Source organism: Pseudorca crassidens, chromosome 2 (genome assembly GCF_039906515.1).
Source record: "Pseudorca crassidens isolate mPseCra1 chromosome 2, mPseCra1.hap1, whole genome shotgun sequence".
In the NCBI taxonomy this organism is placed as follows: Eukaryota; Metazoa; Chordata; class Mammalia; order Artiodactyla; family Delphinidae; genus Pseudorca; species Pseudorca crassidens.
This window is the reverse complement of record NC_090297.1, coordinates 75,373,932-75,398,732: the sequence shown is the minus strand read 5'-3', so window position 1 is coordinate 75,398,732 and position 24,801 is coordinate 75,373,932. Positions and strand designations below refer to the sequence as shown.

Below are 24,801 nucleotides of genomic sequence, written 5' to 3'. Positions count from 1 at the left end.
GAACTTCATCCAGGTCTGGTGGGTCCCGGGAGCAGACCTTGTCTGACAGAATGCAGCTGTGCTGTCAGTCAGCGTGTTGAGGCAGGTGGACCTTGTTACGAATTACGGAACCAAATAGAGAACTTAACAGGCAAAGGTTGCTCTTTCCTTCTAGACAGAAGATGGGATATTTATCGGGTGGCTCTTTGGAGAGGTTTTACTCTGTTGCTTTCCATTCTCTCAGGATTCTGTAAACCTTATGATTTGGGACAGAGAACAAGAGTAATTCTGGTTTATACTCTTATTCATATTTCCTTTATTCATTATGTTCCCATATTCATATTTAACAGCTAAATAAAACTGTAACACACTGAGCCCCCTTCTTTGACACAGGGGGAGTTGTCTTCCAAAATGCTGGCAAGTTTTCTTACTGGAACCAAAGTGTTTTGGCCAGTATGTCTGAGTCTTTCAGCAAACATTATTTATAAGAGAATCACAGTTATTGTTTTGGCTTATATTCCCAAAATATTTGCAGCAATTTCTGAGTGGGATATGCCTAGCCCTTGACTTGGAAGACTAAAAAAGGCTCATGTATTTCTCCTTAATGAATTCAGTCAGTCCTGGAAACCTTAAATATTAAACAAGTAAAGATCTCCCAGGGTTTTCTCAATTCACATTGTTTTCTGATGAAGCAGTAGGTTTTTCTAGTCACCAAAAAGTGTACTCTTAGCATGGAAACCAAATCCTCAGCAGGGAATGAATCCCTCCGGTGACATCCAGGGACGTCGTTGTCCTGCTTCTGACAACAGCCACAGGGGCTGGGAACTCACTTTCAAAAAAGAGGATTTTTCCACATTTTTTGGACAACTCTAATTTGTAGAACGTTCTTTTTATATTGATCTGAAATTGTATCCCTGTAGATTTTACCTTCATGGATATTCTTTCTTGCTCTTCTTTGTGGGCTCCTCTTCTTTTACCAAGCCCATAAATTTTGGTGTTTCTCGGAAATCAATATACTTTTCTTATATCACGCACTGTCCTTGGACAACCTGTGGTTTCAGGGTTCACCTACATAGTGATGAGTATATCTCAAGCCCAGCCTTTTATGCTGAGCTCCAGGTCATGTCTACCTGGCTACCTCACAGTGACCTCATATTCAGTTTATTCCAAACTTATTTTACTCTTCCTTGGACTTTTGAATTTGGTGAGTGATGCTACTACCATCCACTCAGTATTCCTAAGAAGCCAGGAAGTTGTCTTGGGTTTCTCCCACTCACAGTCCATTAATCATGCAGCCCTTTGATTATGCCATATTAAAATCTCATGTATTTCTCTACCTCCCCAACTCCACCACCAAAGGTCTTCATTGTTTGTTGACATATAATTATAAAAGCTTATAATCATATGGTCTCTTTGCTTCAGCATTCACCCCCTTCAGTCTTTCTCCTTAACTTCTCCAGAGTGAACCACCTAATAGTTAAACTTCATGACACCGTCTGCTCAAAATTCCTAATGGTTTCATCTTGTGAGAGGATAATCCTAATTTGATGGCATTTACAATCCTACAGACACACCCATTGGGATGGTTATTTATAGTATACAAAGAACTACAACTCAACAAACAAGCAGTCCAATTTAAAAAACGGGCAAAGACTTGAATAGACATTTTTCCAGAGAAGATATAAAAGTGGCGAATAAGCAAATGAAAAGGTGAAGAACGTCATTAATCATTAGAGAAATGAAAATCAAACCACAATGAGGTACCTCTTCACATCCATTAAGATGGCTACTGTTTAAAAAAGCCAGAAAATAATGAATATTGGCAATGATGTGGCGATATTGGAACTCTTGTTCACTGCTGGTGGAAATGTAAAATGGTGCTGCCACTATGGAAAATTGTATGGTGCTTCCTCAAAAAATTAAAAGTGGAATTACCATATGATCCGGCAGTCCCACTTCTGGGAATATACCCAAAAGAACTGAAAGCAGGGACTCAAACAGATGTATTTGTATAACCATTTTATAGTGGCATTATTCACAACAGCCAAAAGGTGGAAGCAACCCAAGTGTCCATCAGTGGATGGGTGTGATGAATGGGTAAATAAAATGTGGTATATACATACAATTAGTTAAAAAGGAAGGAAATTCTGACACATGCTACAGCAATGATGAACCTTGAAGATATCATGCTAAGTGAAATAAGTCAGTCACAAAAAAACAAATGCTGTATGATTTGACTTACATGAGGTACTTAGAGTAGGTAAATTCATAGATACAAAAAGTAGGATAGTGGTTGCTAGGGCCTGGTTGAGGGAGAAATTGGAGAAGTTAATGTTTAATGAGTAAAGAATTTCACCTTGGGAAGATGAAAAAAGTTCGAGATTGGATGGTGGTGATTATTGTACAACAATGTGAATGTATTTAAAGCCACTGTACGCTTAAAAATAGTTAAGATGGTCATTTTACTATATATTTTACTATAATTAAAAAAAAGAAAGATCCTTTAGAGCCTGATTCTTAGCCATCTGTTCTTGTTTATCAACACTTGCTCTGGCAAACCTGAGCCACTTGTAGCTCCTCAAGCACACTCAGCTCTCTCATGAGTCAGTGCCTCCCTGTGTGCTGCCTGGTGGTTTCTTACACCTTCTAGTCACTGCTCAAATACAGGCTGACTCTCACCCTGGTTTGCCTGGGACCGAGGGGTGTCTCAGAATTCAGGATTTTCAGTGCTCAAACCAGGAAAGTCTCGGGCAAATTGGGACAAGTTGGTCACCCCAACTTTATATCCCAACATTACATCAGTTCCAAATTTGCTCAGCATCCTCAAATGTCCCCAGTGTCTTCACTTAAGAACCTGAAAACTTTGACTTGGGAAGAGCCAAAATCAGAGCTCTGTGATGTGCTAGAAGATATTTATGAAGATATCTATTTTTTAATTAACATCCCTTGAGTTCTTTGGCTTGTGTCATCGTAGAAAACATATTTATCTTTTTTTCCATTAGATTATCATAAAAATCTGGTCAAATGCCTTACTAAGATCCAGATATACTGAATCAAAATGCACTCCTTTTATCCACCAGTTTTGCCAACCTGTCCAAAAATGAAATTAGTCCGTCAGATCTTGTTCTTTTGTGAACTCATTCTGGCTTCACATTAGTCACAGCTTGTGTATGTGTGTGCACATGTGTATCTGAACAATTCTTTCCACTAACCCCTCTAGAACCTTACCTTGGATCAATATTGATTCACTTATAAAGGAATATCATACTCTGCCCTGTACCCCCATTCCCACATATTTCATACCTGTTCAAAAATATTGAAGCCAACAAATGGAACGAGAGATTTTCTTCTCCTGACTATATTAGATTCAGAAGCCAGTATTAAGTAGTGTCTATGTTACTGAAATATGTCTCTCATAGCACAGACTTGGGCTCTGCCTGCTAATACCTGCTGAACTGGCTGAGTCCAAAGCAAACACAAAATCTAGGATTAATAGGAATGTTTGTTTTGCATGTAAGCTAGCTATGTGAATACACATTCATTTACAGGGTTATAAGTACAGGTCTGATTAGTGGCAAGTTACCAACATTAAAACAGTAATTGTTACCATTTGGGGAGGTTTGGGGGCAGATGGGTCCCAGTTTAAACTGATAGCTCAAGCAATTGCAGCATTTGTTTTGTTTTGTTTCCAAGTAAAAACAGGGCCTGCACCAAGCATCTGGGGAAGAGAGCTTTTTCCCTCTGTGACAGGACAGTTTATTTGCTGCCTTCAGTGTAAGTAAGCTTCATAGGGTTGCAGATAAGAAGCAAATTTCCAACATGAGGAAGAAAAAGGTTTATCTTTAATGTACAAATTTAAATTCCTGGAATTGAAATCTTTAGCTGCTCAATATGTTCAATTCCAGAAACTTCTGCCCTGGTTCTTTATTGTGGCACAATGAATCAATTCAATTTCCTAATCATGGACACCATTTGTTAAGTATGTTTTAAGTCTTAGACTAAAATGTCAAACAACCAATAAGCATGAGAGTAATTATCTAATGATAGTAATAATAATAATAATGTTACTACTGTTGTGATTATTATCATCATCAGAAAGACCTGCAATCCTAATATGACTCTGCCAGTCATTGGCTCTGTGACTTTAGTTTTGTCTTCAAGTTTGTTTCATAATTTGTAAAGTTGGGATAAACAGTACCTGGATTGCAGACCTTATAGGATGGTTAGGAGGCAGTAACATTTATTGAGCATGTGCTATGTGCCAGAGATTATTTGGCACCTTTCATGGATTATTTCATTTAATCTTCATAGCACCCACATGAACATGAATAGTAGTATTACCCTTCTTTTGCAAATGGGAAAACTGAAGCTGAGAGAGATTAAATAATGTACCTGAGATCCCATGCCTTCTAAGTGGCAAAGCTAGGATTTGATTCCATACTGGGCTAAGGCCACACTTCCCATAGCAAACACATGGACTTTTTCAGCTGTAAGCTATAGACCTACCTATAGAAATACAGGTACACGAAAAGAAAATTGATTCATCCAGAGTGGGCAGGGGATTTTACGCATCCCTGTGGATTTCCTAAAAAACCTATGTGATTTCACAAGCCAAAAGTAACAGAGCTGGCAGAATCTTTCAGAAGTATCATGTAACAAAGGTGATGTCTATATAATACTGAAACCGTTATCCATTATTTCCATACATGTGCTTAATATCACAATGTATTTAAAAGAAGCATTCCACCCAAAGAAGATATTCATTCATGATATTCAAATGCTACTCAACTTTCACATAATGGAAACAGTCCTTTATACAATCTGGACCATGTGCTTAAAAATCCTGCCTTTCATATGCCTTCATTTATAAAATGCTGATGGGGGAGAAATTCATCTACTGCCGTCCAACACTGTTTCTTTTGCATTTTATTCAAACCAAAGATTTTTAAGAAGAACATCCATCTCTCCTAGAATTAGCTGGTTATCCTTGAAGACACAGTCTAATTCTTTCCATTTCTTATATTTCCTAAATATTTTCTGTCCACACATAGTATTTCTTTAACCAAAGTAATGCTCCATACTTTTTGGGCTGGCACTAAGGGAATTCTAAATACTTTCCTCTTGATTATATATTCCAGAATATATTGTTCTGGCCCTAGGCTACAGATACTTTGTTTTACACGCTGGAAATAGTGGTAATGAGGGTGGGGAAATTAAAAAAAACTAATCTCTGAGAAGAAAACGATCAGTGATAACAGTGGGCACATACTATCCTAAATCCCTAATTTTGAGACAGTTTAAACATCAAAGTGTGTTTACATTTCATTTAGTTTTATTCAGTATTGACACAAACTATTCCATTAATTTAAAGAGCTGTTAGAACCCTTAAAGGGGTTTTAAACACGACTAAAATTTTCTCTGAGAAGAGAAATGATTTATATGTGATCCAACTAATGCCTTCCAGTCAACTCACTTCCTAAATTTAAAATGTGGAAATAAGAGCTGGATAAATAGACTTAAATAAAAAGCAGCAATGAAAGAGAAATTTGTTCTTGAGTCTTGTCTCTCTCTCTACACACACACACACACACACACACACACACACACACACACACACATACTCTACAGGTGCACAGGAAAAGAATTTTGATTTAATAATCTGTGTGCAAACATGACAAAAAAATAAAATAGAAGGGAAGTAACTCTACATGATTAGTTCGTATGATTAGTATAAGCTTTCATGTTTTCTTGAGCAAAATAGGAGATGTATTATATCACAGTAAATATTAAAGCCTATGAATTTTATGTCACGAAAAATAAATTTAGAAGGTGCAATTCAAAGGGTAAATTTAGAAAATTTCATCTTGGAATTCTTGCCAATCTGAAACCTTTGAGGTCTTTGAATAAATAAAAGTGTGACTATGTTGGAAATCTTATTTTAGAGCACAAGAGGGTCAAATATAATCATTTGGTTTCAGTTTCCCTATTGGATGAGAGCCAATGGAATCAAATGTAGTTATATTGAGTACTGCTATTAATCACGCACTCCTCTTATTTTCAGGTCTGCCTGGAAACAACTGTGGCAGACAGATAGGGCTGGCACAGAGAGATCAGAAATGAGAGAGCCGTTTCCAAGCAAAGACTTAGATGGGCCTCAGAGGAGGAGCCATGGACAGACTGCAGAAGTGATTGAAACTAAAAAACAAAGCATTTATTTCTAGTGGGGAAGGAAATAATCTCTCACAAAACTTCCCACCGTAAGCGTTTGAGTAAATAGTAATCCTTCGTATACTTGCCAACAAATTTTTTTCAGCCTAAATCTTAAAACTTTTTAAAAATATTAGGAATGTGACTAGGGTAGGGGGAATGGCAATAGAGGGGAGGGGGACACACAGAGGTTTAAAGGTACTAATAATGTCATATTTCTTATATGGTACTGTTATTTTTTTTAAAAAAACTTACATATACACATGGTGTACTCACTTTCAAGGATATATTTCTTGATAAAATTTTTTCACATTAGGAGATGCCATTTAGTGTGCTAATATGATTCTAAGCACCTCGATTATCTGTTAACATACCTTAAAACTTTTATTTGAAAATTATTTTATTTATGTACATCTAGAGCAGCATCACACAAACGATGTAACATTAAGCTGCTTTTTTTTTTTTTTTTTCCCCAACAACTTTTAGACTAGAATTTTGTCCTGTGAAAAATGAAGGAAATTGCCAGAGGAGAGTCAGGAAAAGTAAATCTGAGTAGAAATTTTCCTTTCACTCCTGAAATATCTGTTACTCCCGTAAAATGGCTCCACAATAATAGGTCTGTAAAGAAATTTATGTGGAGATAACATTAAGAGGGTTAGAAAATATATATCTCTTTACAGAATTCTCCCCCAATCAGTCTTTCTTCTATCTCCAGCATGCTACCACATCTGGTATCAGGAGCACATTGTTTGCAGCAATTATTATTTTTTTAATGGAAAGAGGGAGGGGTCGGGAGAGAAATCCCTAAAATTTCAGAGGCAAACTCCAAAGTTCCAGTTTTAATTTAACTTTTTATATATATGTTTGAAAATGAATGGCTCTCTGCTAATGCTGTATAGCTTTTGGAGTTCATTCAGAAAGGGTTTAAAAATGGAAATATTGACAGATTGTGAACTTCAGCGGTATAGGTGGTGCCACTGTAACACTTGACTGCATAAGGCATGTTGCCCCTTGTAACAAACATCCCTATGGCCATATTTAAATTTTTTTTAAACTTTATACATGCACACACACACATACATATTTGTTCGAAGGGTAGACCAAAATAAAATAGAGTACTTAGTGGGACACTCTGCTGTACATATGTGTCCCTTTTGTCTGGTGTTTGGACTCAGATTATCCTAGTCTCTTGGCTATGACCCTAGAACTGATTAAGGTTCTCTGCCAGAGAAAAGTGAGCTACCTTTTAATTGGTAGCCTCCATTTAGTTCACTTCACAAATGAACAACATAGAATCTGTGCTAAATGGCTAGAATAGTGAGCCATTACATGGGAGGGATGAGAAACAGGTAACTCAGATAGCAAAGATAATTCATTAACAGACAGTGGGCTCATCTTAGTTTTTGGTACTTCCAGGTTTTTTTTTTTTTTTTTTTTTTTTGAGCAGGAAGCTAGGCTACAGTAGGTGTGAAATGATCAAATTGGATAATCTTGAGATTCTGCTCAAAGGGAATGGGATCGTATAGGATTAGAATGGTGGACTCAGTATTATGCAAAATGTGTCAAGAGTATGTTACAATAAGTATGTTACACTTCCCACCAAAAGAATAAAACACTCTTCCTGCACCGCATGGCTCAAAGCACCTTGAGGAGCCTGGGCATCCACGTGGAAGAACATATTATGTAGAGCTCACTAGCTTCTGGACCAGCAAACCAAGAAAGGAAGATTATATTCTGCCAACTGTTTTAGATGCACCTTTGAGTAAATTCATGAGACTGAGAATAAAGGACCAGAACAAAAGGAGAAAGATCCTAGCATAAACAGACTTGAGAAGGAAATAGTGGCAGCAAAGAAGATCAACAAAGCTTGCGTGGTAAGAGACAGGAAATATATGTTGTATCAGAACTGAAACATTTTCTCACCATCCAAGCTAAGGGTTTTTCATCAGTTTCCCTAGTGAGGAGGGATTGAGGATTTTGTCATTTGTAATCTATTATATATAAACATGCCTTAGTTAGCTATGTGACAAGCGTATATAGTTATCATCCCAAAGTGCTTCTTGAGTCATTTTTATGAATCTTTGTGTCACCTTCTTAAAGCCCGCAGGTAAAGAACCCTTCCAGCTATTAGCCTGGGGTTCCTGCCTGGTTATTGTAGCCAGAGTAAGCATCCCTTATTACCTTAACAAAGTCTGTGTCTCTAACTAAGGTGCATCATGTTCTAAACACAAAAAGAAGTCAACTTCTGGGACCCATCTTTTAAAACAGGGGTCCCCAACCCCCTGTTAGGAACCGGGCCACACAGCAGGAGGTGAGCAGCGGGCAAGCGAAGGAAGCTTCATCTGCCGCTCCCCATCATCTCCCGTCGCTCGCATCACCGCCTGAACCATCCCCTCCCCCCGCCCCCACAATCCGTGGAAAAATTGTGTTCCACGAAACCGGTCCCTGGTGCCAAAAAGGTTGGGGACCGCTGTTTTAAAATGAGCAAAGTTTAAGCATTTATCTCTCAAGTATTTTCTCAGTTTCAAAGGAATGATGGCCATTTGCACTAGTATAAAAGACTCTTCTAGACTAGTGGATAGAGAAGAAAATTAGGCTAAGTTCAAATTCCTGAAAGATACTCTGTGATCTTTCCAGCCTCATCACTATATTGTAGCCATTCCAACTGCAGTTCCCTGATCATGTGCCAGAGCCTTTTGTACCTCAGGGCTGTTGCCTGCACTGCCACTTCCACGTGGCAGTCCAAGATTGGCTTGAACTTTCCTGTCTATTTGGCTGATACTCATTCTTAAAGACCTGAGCTTTACGTGTTCCCACTCACTCTCAATAGAATTGTGTACTATTTCCTTTGTGCCTCAGCTGCCCTATATCACCAGTTGATTTTTCTTTCTTTTTTTCTATCATATATCAGTTTGTTTTTTGTACTAGATTCTTTCCCTAGCAGGTTATAAGCTCCTTAAGAGTAGTAATTATGCCATATATCTTCATGACCCCAGGTCTTAGAACATTGCCAGGAACATAATAGGCATGCCACTCTTTATTCATTCATTCAATAAATATCTAAGCATGGAATTTTAATTAAGCCATAGTTATTCTGTCCAGGTACATGTGAATAAGAGTATTTACTCATTAAAAGATTTTACAGGCAATCAATAAATATTGTGTTCAGTAACTAAGTCAAAAATGGTTGGACATATCATTAGCCTATCTGCATCAAAGTTTTTTGTAATACCTGTTAAAAATTCATATTCCTGAACTCCACCTCAAACATAGAGGCTCTAGACATAAAATTCAGAAATTTGTAAAAAGCAACTCATGTGACTTATATACATACTAAAATTTGAGAATCGTTGGATTCCAAAGAGCACAGACTTCAGAATTTGATGGAGCTGAGCCAGGGTTCCGGCTCTACTATTTATTAACTGTATGCCCTTGGAAAATAAACTCTCAGGGCCTCAGTTTTCTTACTTAGAAAATGAATATAATAATATCTCCTCATTGGGTGGTTGAGATAGTTGTAACATTAGACATGTTAAAGCACCTAGAACTGTGCCCATTACATAGAGGTGCTTGGGAATATCGGTTCCTTTCTTGTCTTCCTATCCCAGCTTCACTTTGCTCCTCCAGGTCTCTTCACTAATCAGAATACCTGAAAGTAAGCACCACACATGGCCCTTAGTCAGCCTCTGTGCAGAATCCAAATAATCTTGGCATCATCGCAATAATTTTGAATATGATTGCTTGAACTCTATACACATGCTAAAATATTTATTTTGCTTTTTCATCTCATGGAACTAATCAGACTTCGATATGGGTTATATTAAATTTTTACTTTGGCAAAAATGGATATCCCCTTACTAAAGTATGCCAAGACTTTCAATCATGTGCCAGAAGCTGTAGACATTTGTTACTTCCCTACTAATTTGGGGGACTGGACCGGCAAATTAACTTTTCCTCCTCTTCCATGGAATAGCAAATATTTTTATGATCTTTCATAAATATTGCCATTATTGTTGCAAGAATCTTATTACAAAGTATGGAAAAGTTTCTTCCATTTCTATACCTCAAAAAATACTCTTACCATTAGTTTGTTTTGCCTTCTTCGAAAAAGTGTGGGACCTCTATTCACTTTGAAATTGTTGAAAAAGATCAAATAGATACGATTCAAAATTCCATATTGAATTTTCTCATATTCTTAGTGAGATGAGAGGAATTGAAACTGAAAGTGCTGATACAGAATCATGAGTAGGAGTTGCAGTTCTAATGAGTCGCTGCAGGCAGATAGCTATCCACAATCTGTTCTCATCTGACTTTTGATGACGTTATTGCATCACTCGTTTCTATAAATTACGTTCTCTGTAAGTCTGTAGCATTTTGTATGAGTGTTCATGTCAAATACACTAAAGATATGACATGAATTGTTGGAAAATTGTAGCGCTGATTTCAGATGGGGAACATAAACCTTATTATAAAAGAACCAAAAATATAACGAAACACGAGAGCAGCAAGACATTCTATTTGGCCCTTTAATACTTCCAAGTGTTAACTATTATTCAAATGTTCTAAAGGAAAAGTGTATATCATGTCCTGCCTTACGTTTGAAATTCAAAAACTTGATTTTTTCTCTACTGTGTTCTTTCCTCAGCCTCTTCACTCCTAAGTTACTTCTAAATCAGATTCCATAGATACTCAAGCAAACATTTGTCAGTCGCCGTGCAACCTAATTGTGGATTCTCTGTAGTCCACTTCCATTCAGCCTATCCCTTTCAACAGTAAAATAACCTTTCCCCTTACACTACATGATTTTGAGAAAATTAATATCCAGTTAGCAGAAAATTAGCCTTAGAAGTACTGAATATGAAAAACACTAAGTTTATTTCTGGATAGAGGCATGTAAACCTGTCATTTTATAATTTCAAATGTAAATTCTACCTGTCCTAGAAGACCATTCCAGTAGAGGGCTCCAGCTTGCTTTTACACATTATGGAGGAAAAATTACCAGAGGTTTTTGAAGATCAACTTGGCAACATGACATTTAAAATGCAGAGTTTTCTCCTGGCATGACTCTTCAAGTCTGTATCTGACTACCTGTTTGGTTGTCCTAGAGTCCAGCTCAACTTATGGATCTGCCTTTCTCTGGCTACATAAACTCATTTTAATCCATGTATTATAGCTTTTAGCTTCTTCCCTAGCATATTCTCCAATGTTAGTTATTTTAAACCATCCGCATACTCCTCAGGAGTCCAGTCAGTCCAACTATCTCCTTCAATCTTGAAACTTTTATTAGTTTTTTTTCTGATTTATGTAAATAATACATGCTTATTATAAAAAATAAAAATAGAAAAATAAAAAAGAAGAAAGGATAAAATTTAATCCATCATCACTAATTTCACCACCCAGAAATTATTTATGCTACTATTAATACTTTGGTATATTTCCCTTAAGTCTGTATTCTAGGATAAATAATATACACTGTACACACCCATATATTTTGTATTGTATATATTTTCTCATCCTGTCTTGAAATATTTTAAGAATTTCGTGTTAGGAAATATCTTTCCTAACACGAAAAAAACCCATTATTTTTTCATTGTTGCATGATGTTACATTATATGAATGTACCATAATTTGTTTATGTAGAAATAGAATCATACTGTGATGATCATCCTTATGCATATGTTTTCATGGGCGAATCTGATTATTATTTCTTCAGGATATATTTCTAGAATCAAAATCACTGATCAAAAAATATAGCTTTTAGAGTTTCTTAATCCATATTGGCAAATTTCCTCTAGTTTTACCTAATTTACCTTCCTCCAGCTGGTATAAAAGTACCAGCTTCAATCTACCTTTATCAATGTTGGATGTTACACTTTCTTTAAAAATCCTTGTCAAAAAAAAAAAAAAAATTCTTGTCATTTGCTTTTTTTTTTTTTTAAATGGGAGCTTAATTATTTTAACTTGCACTTCTTGAATTGCGTTCATTACATGTTTTAATATGTTTTGGGCCAACTTTATTGCATATTCCTTTTGCCCATTTTTCTACATTGCTATATTCATCTCTTTTCTTATTGATTATAAGAAATCTTCATGTATTAAAGGTCTTGATATTCTATTTAAAAAATGACCTAAACTCTTTGAAAGTATCAAGGTCATGAAGTGACCAACCATCCCAGATTTCCTCTGTCTGAGTGGCACTCCCAGGACACGGCACTTTCAGTGATGAAAGCAGGAAAGTTGGGTAAATAGAGATGAGTTGCTTCCATGTCCTGGCTATTGTAAATAGAGCTGCAATGAACATTTTGGTACATGACTCTTTTTGAATTATGGTTTTCTCAGGGTATGTGCCCAGTAGTGGGATTGCTGGGTCATATGGTAGCTCTATGTGTAGTTTTTTAAGGAACCTCCATACTGTTCTCCATAGTGGCTGTACCAATTCACATTCCCACCAGCAGTGCAAGAGTATTCCCTTTTCTCCACACCCTCTCCAGCATTTATTGTTTCTAGACTTTTTGATGATGGCCATTCTGACTGGTGTGAGATGATATCTCATTGTAGTTTTGATTTGCATTTCTCTAATGATTAGTGATGTTGAGCATTCGTTCATGTGTTTGTTGGCAGTCTGTATATCTTCTTTGGAGAAATGTCTATTTAGGTCTTCTGACCATTTTTGGATTGGGTTGTTTGTTTTTCAGATGAATGGATAAAGAAGATGTGGCACATATATACAATGGAATATTACTCAGCCATAAAAAGAAACGAAATTGAGCTATTTGTAATGAGGTGGATGGACCTAGAGTCTGTCATACAGAGTGAAGTAAGTCAGAAAGAGAAAGACAAATACTGTATGCTAACACATATATATGGAATTTAAGAAAAAAAAATGTCATGAAGAACCTAGGGGTAAGACAGGAATAAAGACACAGACCTACTAGAGAATGGACTTGAGGATATGGGGAAGGGGAAGGGTAAGCTGTGACAAAGTGAGAGAGTGGCATGGACATATATACACTACCAAACGTAAAATAGGTAGCTAGTGGGAAGCAGCCGCATAGCACAGGGAGATCAGCTCAGTGCTTTGTGACCACCTTAGAGGAGTGGGATAGGGAGGGTGGGAGGGAGGGAGACGCAAGAGGGAAGAGATATGGGAACATATGTATATGTATAACTAATTCATTTTGTTATAAAGCAGAAACTAACACACCATTGTAAAGCAATTATACTCCAATAAAGATTAAAAAAAAAAAATAGAGATGAGTTGGCCACCCTAACTGAGGAACTGTTCCAGATTAAAGGCGACTAAATGCAATTAAATGCAACATGGGATCTTGAAGCAGGAAAGATGAAGGTTTACTACAATATAGGGAGAAAACTGGTGAAACTTGAATGGGTATGAAGATTAAAGAATAATACTGTATGAATATTAATTTCCTGATTTTGATAATTTAACTGTGTCTGGAAGAGAATAACCTTGTTTTTAGGAAATGCACATTTACGTGCTTAGGGGTGAAGTGGCATAATGTCTGAAAATTACTTTCAAACAATTGGGAGAGAGAGAGAGAGACAAAGAGGGAGGAAATAATAAAGTCAACATGGTAAAGTGTTAGCATTTGGGGAACATAGGAGGAAGGGTATTTGGAAAGTTTTCATGCTATGTTTAGTAACTTTTTATAAGTCTATAATTATTTAAACATAAAATGCTTTATAAAAAGAGATTAATTGCTATGCACTACAAATATTTTCCCCAGTTTTCCATTTGTTTCTTCATTTGTTTATATTGGGTGACATTTGTATTTTTTTTTTATTTTACCACTTGAAAATTTTAAATCATACTTCTGTTTTTCTGAAAACCTACAAGTCCCAGAGAACAGGCATGTCTGTCTGATGACTTTTCTCCCTAGTTCTTAGAACAGTGTTTGAAACCTATTGCTGCCCAATAAATATTTGATAGATAAATTAATAAATGTAATCTTTCCCACTCTGAAGAAGATATATTTTTACATATAATTACTTCTAAATCTTCACAGAGTTAAATATTTTTATAAACCCATTAATGCATTGGAATTTACTTTGGTTGTACACCATGAGGTGGAGATAAATTTATTTTCCCCTAGTAGTTTCAGCATTATTTGTAAAACAGATCTTATTTGTGGAGTTTTGAAATGCCACCTTCATCATATACTGAATTTTATATCCTTATGAGGATCTGTAGCAGAAGGTTATATTCTATTTCAGTAGCCCCTTGTCCTGAAATGGTTAGATCTTGAAAAGAAGGGAGGGAGGGAGAGAAAAGGACAGAGGGAGGAAGGAAAAATGGCAGAAAGAGGAATTATTGAGAACATCAACTTTATCCAGAGTCAGTCTGCATGAGTTTACATATTCATTACCAGTTTTGTGACCTCAGGCAATTTAACTAAACTTTTTCTCCTTCTCTGTATAAAATGGATAATAAGTAGTACCTACTTAACAGGATTGGTAGAAAATAAAATGAGTTAATATATATATAAAATAATTAGAGCACTACTCATGCATAGTAAGCATTATGAAGGATTTGCTATATTATTAGTTTTTGAGTTCCTGTACTCTTATTTAATAATGCTGTGTGCTTTTTGTTCTTGCTCCTTTAGTTCTATATTGTTTCCTCCCACTTTCTGTAGTCTATGTCCTTGACTCTCTATTCTCCACTAAAATATTCACATCTTTGAAAACAGACTCTACTGTCAAGGCCTCAAATACCATTTTAGGCAGATAATGAAGAAGTCTAAAACTCTAGCTCTGGCCCTTCTCTTGAAGTCTAGCTTCTAACTCCAACAGATCTTTGGGTAGTTCCAAAACAGTGTCCTACCAAGATCTCAACATAGTATGTCTCAAACTGAGTTAGTTGTCTTCCTTTTGCCATTGGCCAATGGCATAATTTCTTAATCATTCAGACTTGAAATTTCATCTATATCTCTTCCCTTCCCAATCTAACCAGTTATCAGATCTTCCTGATTCCTTTTAATAACAATTCTCTCATTTAGCTTTTCTGTTGTTCCTACCATAGTTCACAGTACAAACATATTTCAATACCTACACCGAACTTTTCCTCCAGCCTTCTCTCTTTCCAATCTTAGCATCTGATGTTAAGATCATCTTCTTAAAATGGGAATTTGGAACATAATCATTTATGTTTAAAATTCTTTAATTATGTTTCCTATTGGCCATAGATTAAATTTAAACAATAGAATGTAATCTCTATGAGGGGAAGAATTTTCAAGCATTTTGTTCACTGATGTAATTGAGTGCCTAGAAGAGTTCCTGGCACATAGTCGGTGACACAATAAGTGTTTATTGAATGACTGAATGAACCCTTATCCTGGCATTCAGGGACTTCCATAGTTTGCCCTCGACCTCTCTTCTAATGCACGAACCTGTAACCCAAGCTGATGAATCTACTCCTTTCCCCTGAATATAATTCAGATATCTTCCTCTTGTTCAATTGCTATTAGTCTCCTACTCAACATTTCTAAGCATACTGTCTTCTTTTAAAATATTTTATTTATTTATTTGTTTTTATTTTTGGCTGCATCGGGTCCTAATTGCAGGATCTTCGTTGCGGTATGTGGGATCTTTCGTTGCGGCGTGCGGGCTTCTCTCTAGTTGTGGTGTGCAGCGTTTTCTCTCTCTAGTTGTGGCATGTGGGCTCCAGAGCATGTGGGCTCCATAGCTGAGGCCCACAGGCTAAGTAGTTGTGGCCTGCGGGCTTAGTTGCCCCGAAGCATGTGGATCCCAGTTCCCCAACCAGGGATCGTCCCCTGCACTGGAAGGCAGACTCTTCACCACTGGACCACCAGGGAAGTCCCTCTAAGCATACTGTCTTTCTCTTCTCCACCCATGTAAATCCTCTTCACTTTTCAAGGCCCAGCTAAATCCCATGGTCTTTGGTTAAGCTGTATTAAATAATTTTATCTATGCTGAACTTCTTCAGGTTAAGAATGAATATCTTCCCTTGATACTGGGTTTCTAGGAGGATTCCAGAAAGCCGTGGCTATTTGCTACAGAAGTTGGGGGGGGGCAGGTAGTTACAGTGGCTGTGTGGCATGTGACACCTTAACTAAGTGATCGAAGTTAGCATCACTAGTCATAAAATACATCAACATTACGTATACTCAATACGATGCCCCGACAAAGGCACAACATCACTTCAGTGGTATTTTAGCTGAAAATACAAAACCTGAATCGTGGGACTACATCACACAAATCCAAATTTAGGGACCTTTTACAGAATGACTGACCTGTGCTCTTCAAAACTGTCAAAATGATGAAAGATTAAAGAAGACAGGGAATTCCACAGAGGGCAGGAGACTAAGGAGATATGGCAATTTATTTAATATCTTTGTTAATTAATTAACTAACTAAACAACAGTGCAGGATCCTAGATGAGATCCTGGACAAGACAATGGACATTTGGGAAAACTGACAAAATTTAAATAAGATCTATAGATTAGGTCTATAGATTAGGTATTGTATCAGTGTTAATTTCCTGGTTTTGATCATTGTACCATGGTTATGTAAGATATTAACATTAGAGGAAGTCAGATGAAGGCTATACAGGAATTCTCTTTACTTTTTTAGCAACTTTTATGTAAATCTACGATCATTTCAAGATGGAAAGTTGAAAAATTGAGGAAGAGGAAGATGGATTAAACTGTGTTCTTAGAGGAAAAAATCCTCCAGATTCCAAGGGCCACACCAGTCATTTCCATTCATTAATATGGTCACCTTAACTTTTACAGTGTGTATGTAACGCGGGATGCCTTTCAGCCTGTGGAAGGGTCATTAGCTGTGGATGGTGCACAGTATAGACAAGGAAAACTTGGAGAAATGATATTCACTGGTATACAGCAGTCATTCATTAAACAGACATACCAAATACTATTTTAGGTGCTGAAAATACAATGATGAGCAAGATACTAGGTCCCTGGCCTTCTGGAATTTCCAGTCTTATTAATGAGAAGGATAAAAGCAGAATTTAATTTTTTTTTTTCTTCAAAGTAGACTTCTCAGTATGAAGAGGCTGTGGAGAGAATGGGGACTTACATCGAAAAAGACATTTATTACAAACATTGGAGAAGGTATTCAAATTGGTAAGGCCGAGGTGTGTTCCTATGCTTTTGTTGCATAACTGCAGACCATTAGTCCACACTTGTAAGCAGGAGAAAGGCAGAGGGCAGAAAAGTGGATTACAGAAGAGAAAAATCAGTAGAAAGTAGTACGGGGACAGACTGAAAGGAAAGAATGAAGGGGAGGAAAGGAATTAATGAGAACTTTTTGCGGTCAATTAATAATACGACGTAGGCCACAAGCATAGCTGCAAAAAAAAGCAAGAGAGTCGGAGGACAGTGAAGGACTCCGCTGAGCTAAATGTGATTTCAGAAGGTGTGTGTGAAGAGGATAGAGAAAAGGGGAAATGGGAGACACTCAAGAGAGAAAACATGAAATTGGGGACTGCTGAAAAAGGAAACGGTACATGGACACTTGGAGGAAGGTTACTAGTCACCTACAAGCTTCGGGAATGTCGAGGGAGTACAGCGTGGGAAGCGAGAGGGTCGGAGCTGTGCCTGGGCGGCTGCGAGCGCGCCCCAGGCGCGGCGGGCCCAGGGGCTTGCGGACAGGGGCGCCCCAGCCGGGCGCGGGGTGGGGGGAAGGTTGCGGGGCGGAGGGGGAGGTGTGCACTACGTTTGGTGACGTCATTGCAAGTCAGTGAGCGGTGAAATTTAACACCGGCCGGATTTGCTTGGCTCCACTTCTTCCAGGGGAAGCAGCCGGCGTCAGTCAACGCCGAGCGCCTGCAGTTGCCACCGGTCCCCTCGCACGGACTAGATTTCCGAAGTGGGTGTGTGTACTTGTATGACAAATGTTCCAGCGCGGGTTGTTTCCAAGGACTTCCTCCCCCACTTCATCTCCTTCCCTCCCCCCACCCCTTTCTCCTCCCAGGCCCAAAGCAGAGGACTCCACTGGAGTCACGGAGTCGTCTTTGAACCGCAAGTGAACTCGAGGGCTGCACTCGCAGCCGAGCTCCCGCTTCTGCCGGCGCCCCGCCGCCTGCCCGTGAGGTCTCCTCGCCCGCCCTCCCAGGGCAGGACTCCCCCCGGACTTGTCTATTACCGAGCTAGGGAGCTAGGGAGCCTAGCTACCTACCCTCCGGGTGCTATTTCTTTCCTCCTTCCCATCTCCCCCCTCCCCTTGTGGTTATTGTTGAGGTTTTGGAGCATCGTTTTCATGTGATTTCCCCCCCCCCCTTTTTCATGGACAGTACCTGCACCCTTAGCAGTTCGGAGCTGGCTTCTGTTTTCCGTTAGCGCTTCGCCGTACGGACAAATGCATACAAATGCATTTAGGAGCCCGCAGGACAAGGCGTGGACAGGTCTCCCACACAGCAAAAACGTAAGTAGCCCACACGCCAGGGCAGGGGTTAGAGCACCCCCTCTCCCCACCCCCTGGATCCGCTGAGCCCGTTGGAGATCTGTGCACCAGCTCCCTGGCACTTTTTTGAAGTTGGGAGTCGCTGAACAGCCGTGGCATCCTCCTGTTGTCTCCTCAATTTGTAAAATACTGTGTTTGAAAGGAAGCCTCCTGCCAGTGGGTCTCTCAGACAGTTTATGCTAAAGAGATACTGCGGCTCTGGAGGAGAAGCTCGCTGGCTCGCGGCCCGACGCGGGCGGCCGTGGCTCCCGCAGCTCCGGAGCTGGACTCGGACGCCAGCCCAGGCTCTAGCTCCCGTCGCCCTCGCGCCCTCCTTCCCTTCTCCTCCCTCGGAGCCCTGGCTGAGGTCCTGTTTCCCTGCGGTGCTCCTCGGGGCGTGCACTCTGGGTATTGCTGGGGCGCTTAGGTGTCCCCTGGGCTCTGTGCGCGAAGCCTGGACCTGGGCACAGGCGTGAGGGCAGGGTTGCCGGGTAGGGGGAGAGGGTGCCCACAGAACCTCGGGCATCAGGGCCCTCCTGGACTCGTGGGACTCAGCGGCAGTCTCCTGTAGTTGTTAGGAGGCCAACAAGCGTGCTGCCCATCTGGGGCCCAGGCTGCGCCCTGGTCACTGGAGTGTCACTGCGGAAGGGGCTGGACGCGGGGAGGGGGCGGGGCTGCTGCTCCCGGGGAGTGTTCGCGCCGACCCTGGCTGGCACCCCACCTTCTCTTTGGGCGCTGTACCTGCTCCCACTGCCTCACTCGGAAAAGAGCGTACATTGGGGGTGGGGTGGGGCGCATGGCCTTGGCTGGCTGCCCTGGCCCCCCTGGAAGAGGTCATTGGGTTACGCAAGTTTGATTCTGGCCCCGGGGGCGGGAGGAACGAAAGCGACTGCAGTCGTTCTCTGCCACTAGGCTGCCCCTCGGGAGAGTAGGTACGAGGAGGGCCGGGGGCAGAACTGACCGTGCAGCCAAGGGGAGGCGGGGTGCGGAGAAAGACCGCCTTGTGGCAGTGTTTGTGTGAACATGTGCTTCCCAGCCGCTTGCAGCCGAGCCTGGCTGGGGCTCGCGCCCTCTCTCCTCCGACTTCTGGAAGCCTGGGCAGGCAGCCGGCTTCCCCAGTGACAAGGATGCACACCCCCACGCGCCCACAGCGCGTGACTCAGTGAGCGGGAAAGCTCGTAACCTCAGCAACCGCGTGCGTGCGGCGAGGTGCCCAGGGCCCGGGAGACCTGACACTTCTCCACCAGGGTCCGAGAAGAGGCCAGACTCTGCCAGCCACCTGACCCAGAGCGGCTCGCGCCGGTCTCATTAGTTTCCCAAGCAGGTTTCTCGCCACTTTTCTCTGGTGAAGTCCCTTGCATGGACCCTCCCGGAAAGAGGGGAGGGGAGCGCAAGGTATCCTGAGGGACCTGGCGCATCTTCCCGAGGGTCTAGGGCGGGTGGAACGCTGGAATGAGGCTTGGGTACCCGCGGATCCAGAGCCACCAGGAGTGGCTGGGTGAGGTCCTCCGCGTCCTGTCCAGCCTCCGCCTCCATCCATGTGCCCTTCTTGCTCTCCCTGCCAGCTCCGGCCCTAGGGCTTTACCTTGGCCACTACTCGAGGCCCACGTTGCTAACATTCCCCATGGTAGTTGTGACCAACCTCTCAGATTAAAGCAGATCTTCAGCTCCTAGCCCCTGTCTTGTCTGGTTTACACTTCCCTTCCAGACGCTCCTAGAAAAGGCCCTGCATAAATTCTTGGGCAGTTTGGAGTTTGTAAATTGGGTCCAGATGACTGGGGGGGAGGGAGGCAGAGAAACCAAACAGAATGGATTACATCGAGGAACTTCTGAGGAAAAATTAGACTATGTGGAATGGGGAAAATAAAATCCTTGTGGAGAGACATCAGGGTGGGTAGGGGATCCTGCGTGAAGGCTCTGGTCTCCCCTGCACTCCTAGATGGGCTCCCAGCCAGGGGCCTTGCAGCCTCCTGTGATATCCAGTTTGTTCCATGACAGTTCCCAGTGGGGGTGGGCTGCAGAAAATTAACGGTAATTCAAGATTACATCAGATCGCAGCCCCTCACAGCTCCAATCACATATATGCAAAGTAGGGAAAGGTAGTTATTGATTGAGCTGAGAAAATTGTTTCTTGAAAAAATCCAGTTTCTGTAAAGAATTAAGAGTTCTTTAGTTTGAAATTAATGCTACCGGCCTCATAGGGAAAGGGACTTAGGAGAAGCAGCTGATTAGCTGATGATAATGTCAGGCCACTGAATTAAACCTTAGAGTGCCCCATGAAATCCCTGAGATTTTAACTTTCCACCATCCTTTTGTAACTTTCCACTATCCTTTTGTGGTGATGTTTTTTGTGAGAGCAGGAGCAGTTTTTTTTTTTATTTTTTTTGCGGTACGCGGGCCTCTCACTGCTGTGGCCTCTCTTGTTGCAGAGCACAGGCTCCAGACGCGCAGGCTCAGCGGTCATGGCTCACAGGCCTAGCCACTCCGCAGCATGTGGGATCTTCCCGGACCGGGGCACGAACCCGTATCTCCTGCATCGGCAGGCGGACTCCCAACCACTGAGCCACCAGGGAAGCCCAGAGCAGTTTTTTTTAAATCACAATTCTGATTGGTCACCCAGAAACATTTACAGTTTTAAAACTAGATCCTTAAAGACATTTTATTTCAAAGGGCTGCTTTTAGTTAGATTACCTAATGTGAATTTGTGGAATTAATAAAAAACAAAAATTAAAACCAAGAGTCAGTGTTAGATAGATTGATTTAACATGTTGTCGGAAAGTCTCCCAGGCAGGCTATTATGGTCATTAAAGGGTTTCTGTAACCAAAGGGGGAAACAAAGTTTGGTATATAAACATCTGTTTCCTAGCTAGCATGAAATTCTATTTTTAAAGTTGCTTAGTTATCTTTGCATTCAAATAAATGTTTAAAGTAAACTGATGTCTCAGGGAGAGGAATTGTAATTTATAGAAAGTAATTTTGAGTGTTATTTATACATTCTGCTTGGTAATCGGTGAAGCTGCAGGAGAATAATAAATTTTATTATGGGAATTTGAACAGCTGTACTAGTTTCCTTGCCATGCTTTGCAACTGTGACTTGTTTTAGAATTTGTAATTCTGAGTAAGAAGTGAAGTAAAGACGATTTCATTTTCATTCTCATAAAAGGCTAACATTCTGCCATTCATTCACTCATCATTTACTCATTTATTCAGCAAATGTTTACTGAGCTCCAGTTAAGTGTCCAGCATGGTTCTAGGCAGAAGTGATACAATGATTGAGCAAGACAGAAGCCTAATTGCTGCCCTCCCAATGTGCCCAGTTTAGTATAGGAAACAGAAAATGAAACAACCAAGTATAACAAAATGAGATAAGGGTATACACAGAAGGACATCTAACAGTCTTGGTAGTTGGGAAAGGTCGGGAGGAGTACTACTGGAAGGAAAGGCTGACCAAAGGCAATGAAATCTAGAGTCAGACCTAAGTGGAAAAGGCATGGAGCTTTACAGACAGAGAGAAAAGTAAAAGGCTCAGAAGTGAGACAGCAAGTGCATTTGAGGGCCTGAAAGAAATGAAGTTGGTTGGAGCACACATTCTAGGGGAGAAGTGACTGGAGCTGGATCTGGAGAGAGAAACAGAGACTAGATCATGCAAAGCCGTTACTTTCTTAGCTAAATAAATGGAGGTTAGGATCACCTGGCTTTTTGATCTTGGGGTCAGTGTGCAGGTGGAAAATGTCAGAGAAGTTATATATTTGTTGAAACTCAAGACCACCTGGTAGTCTCATTGACTGAAGATTGATACATTCATTCATTTAAAAATCTTTATTTAACAGTAGTGTATGCCAGAAACTTTGCTAAGCTAAGCAGTAATCAGTTTAACAATCTCTGTGGTACTGCAAGGAGAGACTATTTTAAGTGTATATTTCTTCCCTGCTACTGACTGGACTCTAGGCATTTTGATGACTTGAAGTCCTCAAGCATATTTATCTCCTTTGCATTTCATGAGTTGCCTGTATGCTTGGAATTTAACCAAAAGTTCTAGTATGTTTCACACTAGATTAGTTATACAAGTACCTATTGAGTTGAATTCATTGTGTATAAGTTTTTGACAACACTTTACTCCCTACTGCTAGGATAAGAACCGTTTTTCAGTTATTTTGGGAACAAAGTACAGAAATTTTACTATTACTGGATCTTAGCAGCTAGTAAAGAGCAAAATCTGTAAAGCTGTCATGACTTAGAGAATTTTTTGGCTTGTAAACGCAGTGTGATGGAAATTGTTGAAATTCTTGACGTATATTACATGTATGTTTTTCAGATTAGTCTACTTTTTCCAATTGGTTTAAATGAAAATCGCCAATTCAGTAAAAAAAAAAAAGTTTCTTATTCACAAATTGAACCTGTGTAGGAATGAGCATCAGTAACTTGAGGACATATATCATAAAACCTGAAAGTCTCATGGGTGCCCTAAACAAAAAGATGCCTGAAATTCCCCTGAAGTAACTTAAACCCTTCAGATAAAGAGAAAGTTGAATAGCTCTAAGAATTATTTAGGGAAGATGCCTGGGATGGATATTAGTTCCTTAAATATTCTCAGTATGGTCTTTAGATATCTATTTCCTGCTTGATCCCCTCGAGGCCTTCACCCTTCACGTGTCTGGTCATGTTTTGACTGTGGCTTATGTCAAACTGAAAATGTGGCTAGCAGACCAGACACACAGAGTATTTCACATTTTGTTATATATCCTCAGTAATATTATGGGTTATATTTGCTGAACATTTATTGAATGTTTCTTACCATATTGTTAACTTCTTTCAGACCTGGTCTGATTTTGTTAACTGTCTGAGTATATGTACTTCTGTTACTTTATATTAATGACACATGGTCCAGACGTACAAAAAAATGAACAAAAACAGGCATGGTTTGAATATTTGAAAAATATTCATATTTAATACACTAACTAGACTTTTTATTAGGGTACACTAAATGTATGAACAAATTAGCAAAGTAGACTATTTTAGGTTACTTAATTAAAAAAGAATTGGCCAGAACTGTAAGAGGACCTTTCCCCAGCTGTGGTTAAACGACATGCCCTTTATATATAGTGATTTATACAACATCTTGCTAAGAACGTAGCTTGATTTTTGTCCTCTAATGCCAGTATATTACTAGGATTCTGCCATACACACAAATTTGGGGGTTTTATATTTGGAATTCAAAATATAAAATTTATATTATGTCATCACATAATAGATGAGTCAGCTAAGACTCAGAAACTTGAAATAACCCACCCAAGGTCACAGAATGAGTTTGAAATAGAACCAGGATTAGCCTTTTGACTCCTAGTCTAGTGTTATTTTCTTATTAACCATGTTGTTTTCTCTGCAACAACTTAATAGTTTTAATTTTAACTTATTTAAGGACTCCAGCATGTCTAGCATGATATGCACAGCACAACAGCGGAGAAGCCCAAAGCACAGCTGCTACCCTTGAGAACTCTATCATCTGCTAATGTGGAAATGTGATATTTTTTTCTTAATTAAGTAAATGTATCATAAATGTAATATCATGGGGAGGGGGGAGCAAAAGCAAAGAAATAAACAAGCCCAGCTCAACTAGACATTTCCCAGAAAGCTTGGATTCATTAGACATCCATTTTATTCAGTGATAGAGTTGGGCTCTTTATCAACCTGATTATATCAGTTAAGCTTGATCTCTTCTCTGTGTTCCAACTTCAGAGATGAGAAAAAACAGTTAAAGTGAAAAAGAAGACTTCCACTTACCCTACCACAGCAGAATTTTTTTAAAAAAATTCTTCTTTCCCTCTTTGGACATCTAACTAAAAGTACCCTTATTTTACTTTACTTTTTCCTAAGTGTTAAAAGAATTAGGTTCATAGGGAAGAATTGAATTCCTCAGTCATTGAGAGATCTTACTATTATTCCGTTCCTGTTTAAAAATATTTATTGTGTCAATTTTATGTAAGACATTGATAAAAGGTGAAGACCTGTTACTTGCTCAGATATTTGCTTACTAATTAATCATAAAAGGTACAACAGGGCTTCCCTGGTGGCGCAGTGGTTGAGAGTCCGCCTGCCGATGCAGGGGACACGGGTTCGTGCCCCGGTCCGGTAGGATCCCACGTGCCGCGGAGCAGCTGGGCCCGTGAGCCA

The 24,801-nt window shown here is 39.9% G+C and overlaps 1 protein-coding gene across 4 annotated transcripts in view; it reads left to right on the top strand.

Annotated features, from left to right (window-relative positions):
- COL24A1 (collagen type XXIV alpha 1 chain) overlaps positions 1–24,801 on the top strand; it is a 431,777-nt gene that overhangs the window by 19,027 nt on the left and 387,949 nt on the right. For 3 of the 4 annotated variants that reach the window (XM_067726774.1, XM_067726775.1, XM_067726772.1), the window contains exons 1-2: positions 17,936–18,061; positions 18,482–18,612. In XM_067726774.1, coding sequence (XP_067582875.1) covers positions 18,557–18,612 — 56 coding nt within the window. In that variant the 5' untranslated portion in view covers positions 17,936–18,061; positions 18,482–18,556. Of the gene's footprint in view, positions 1–17,935; positions 18,062–18,481; positions 18,613–24,801 lie in introns of those variants that run through there. The other variant, XM_067726773.1, reaches the window with a different exon arrangement.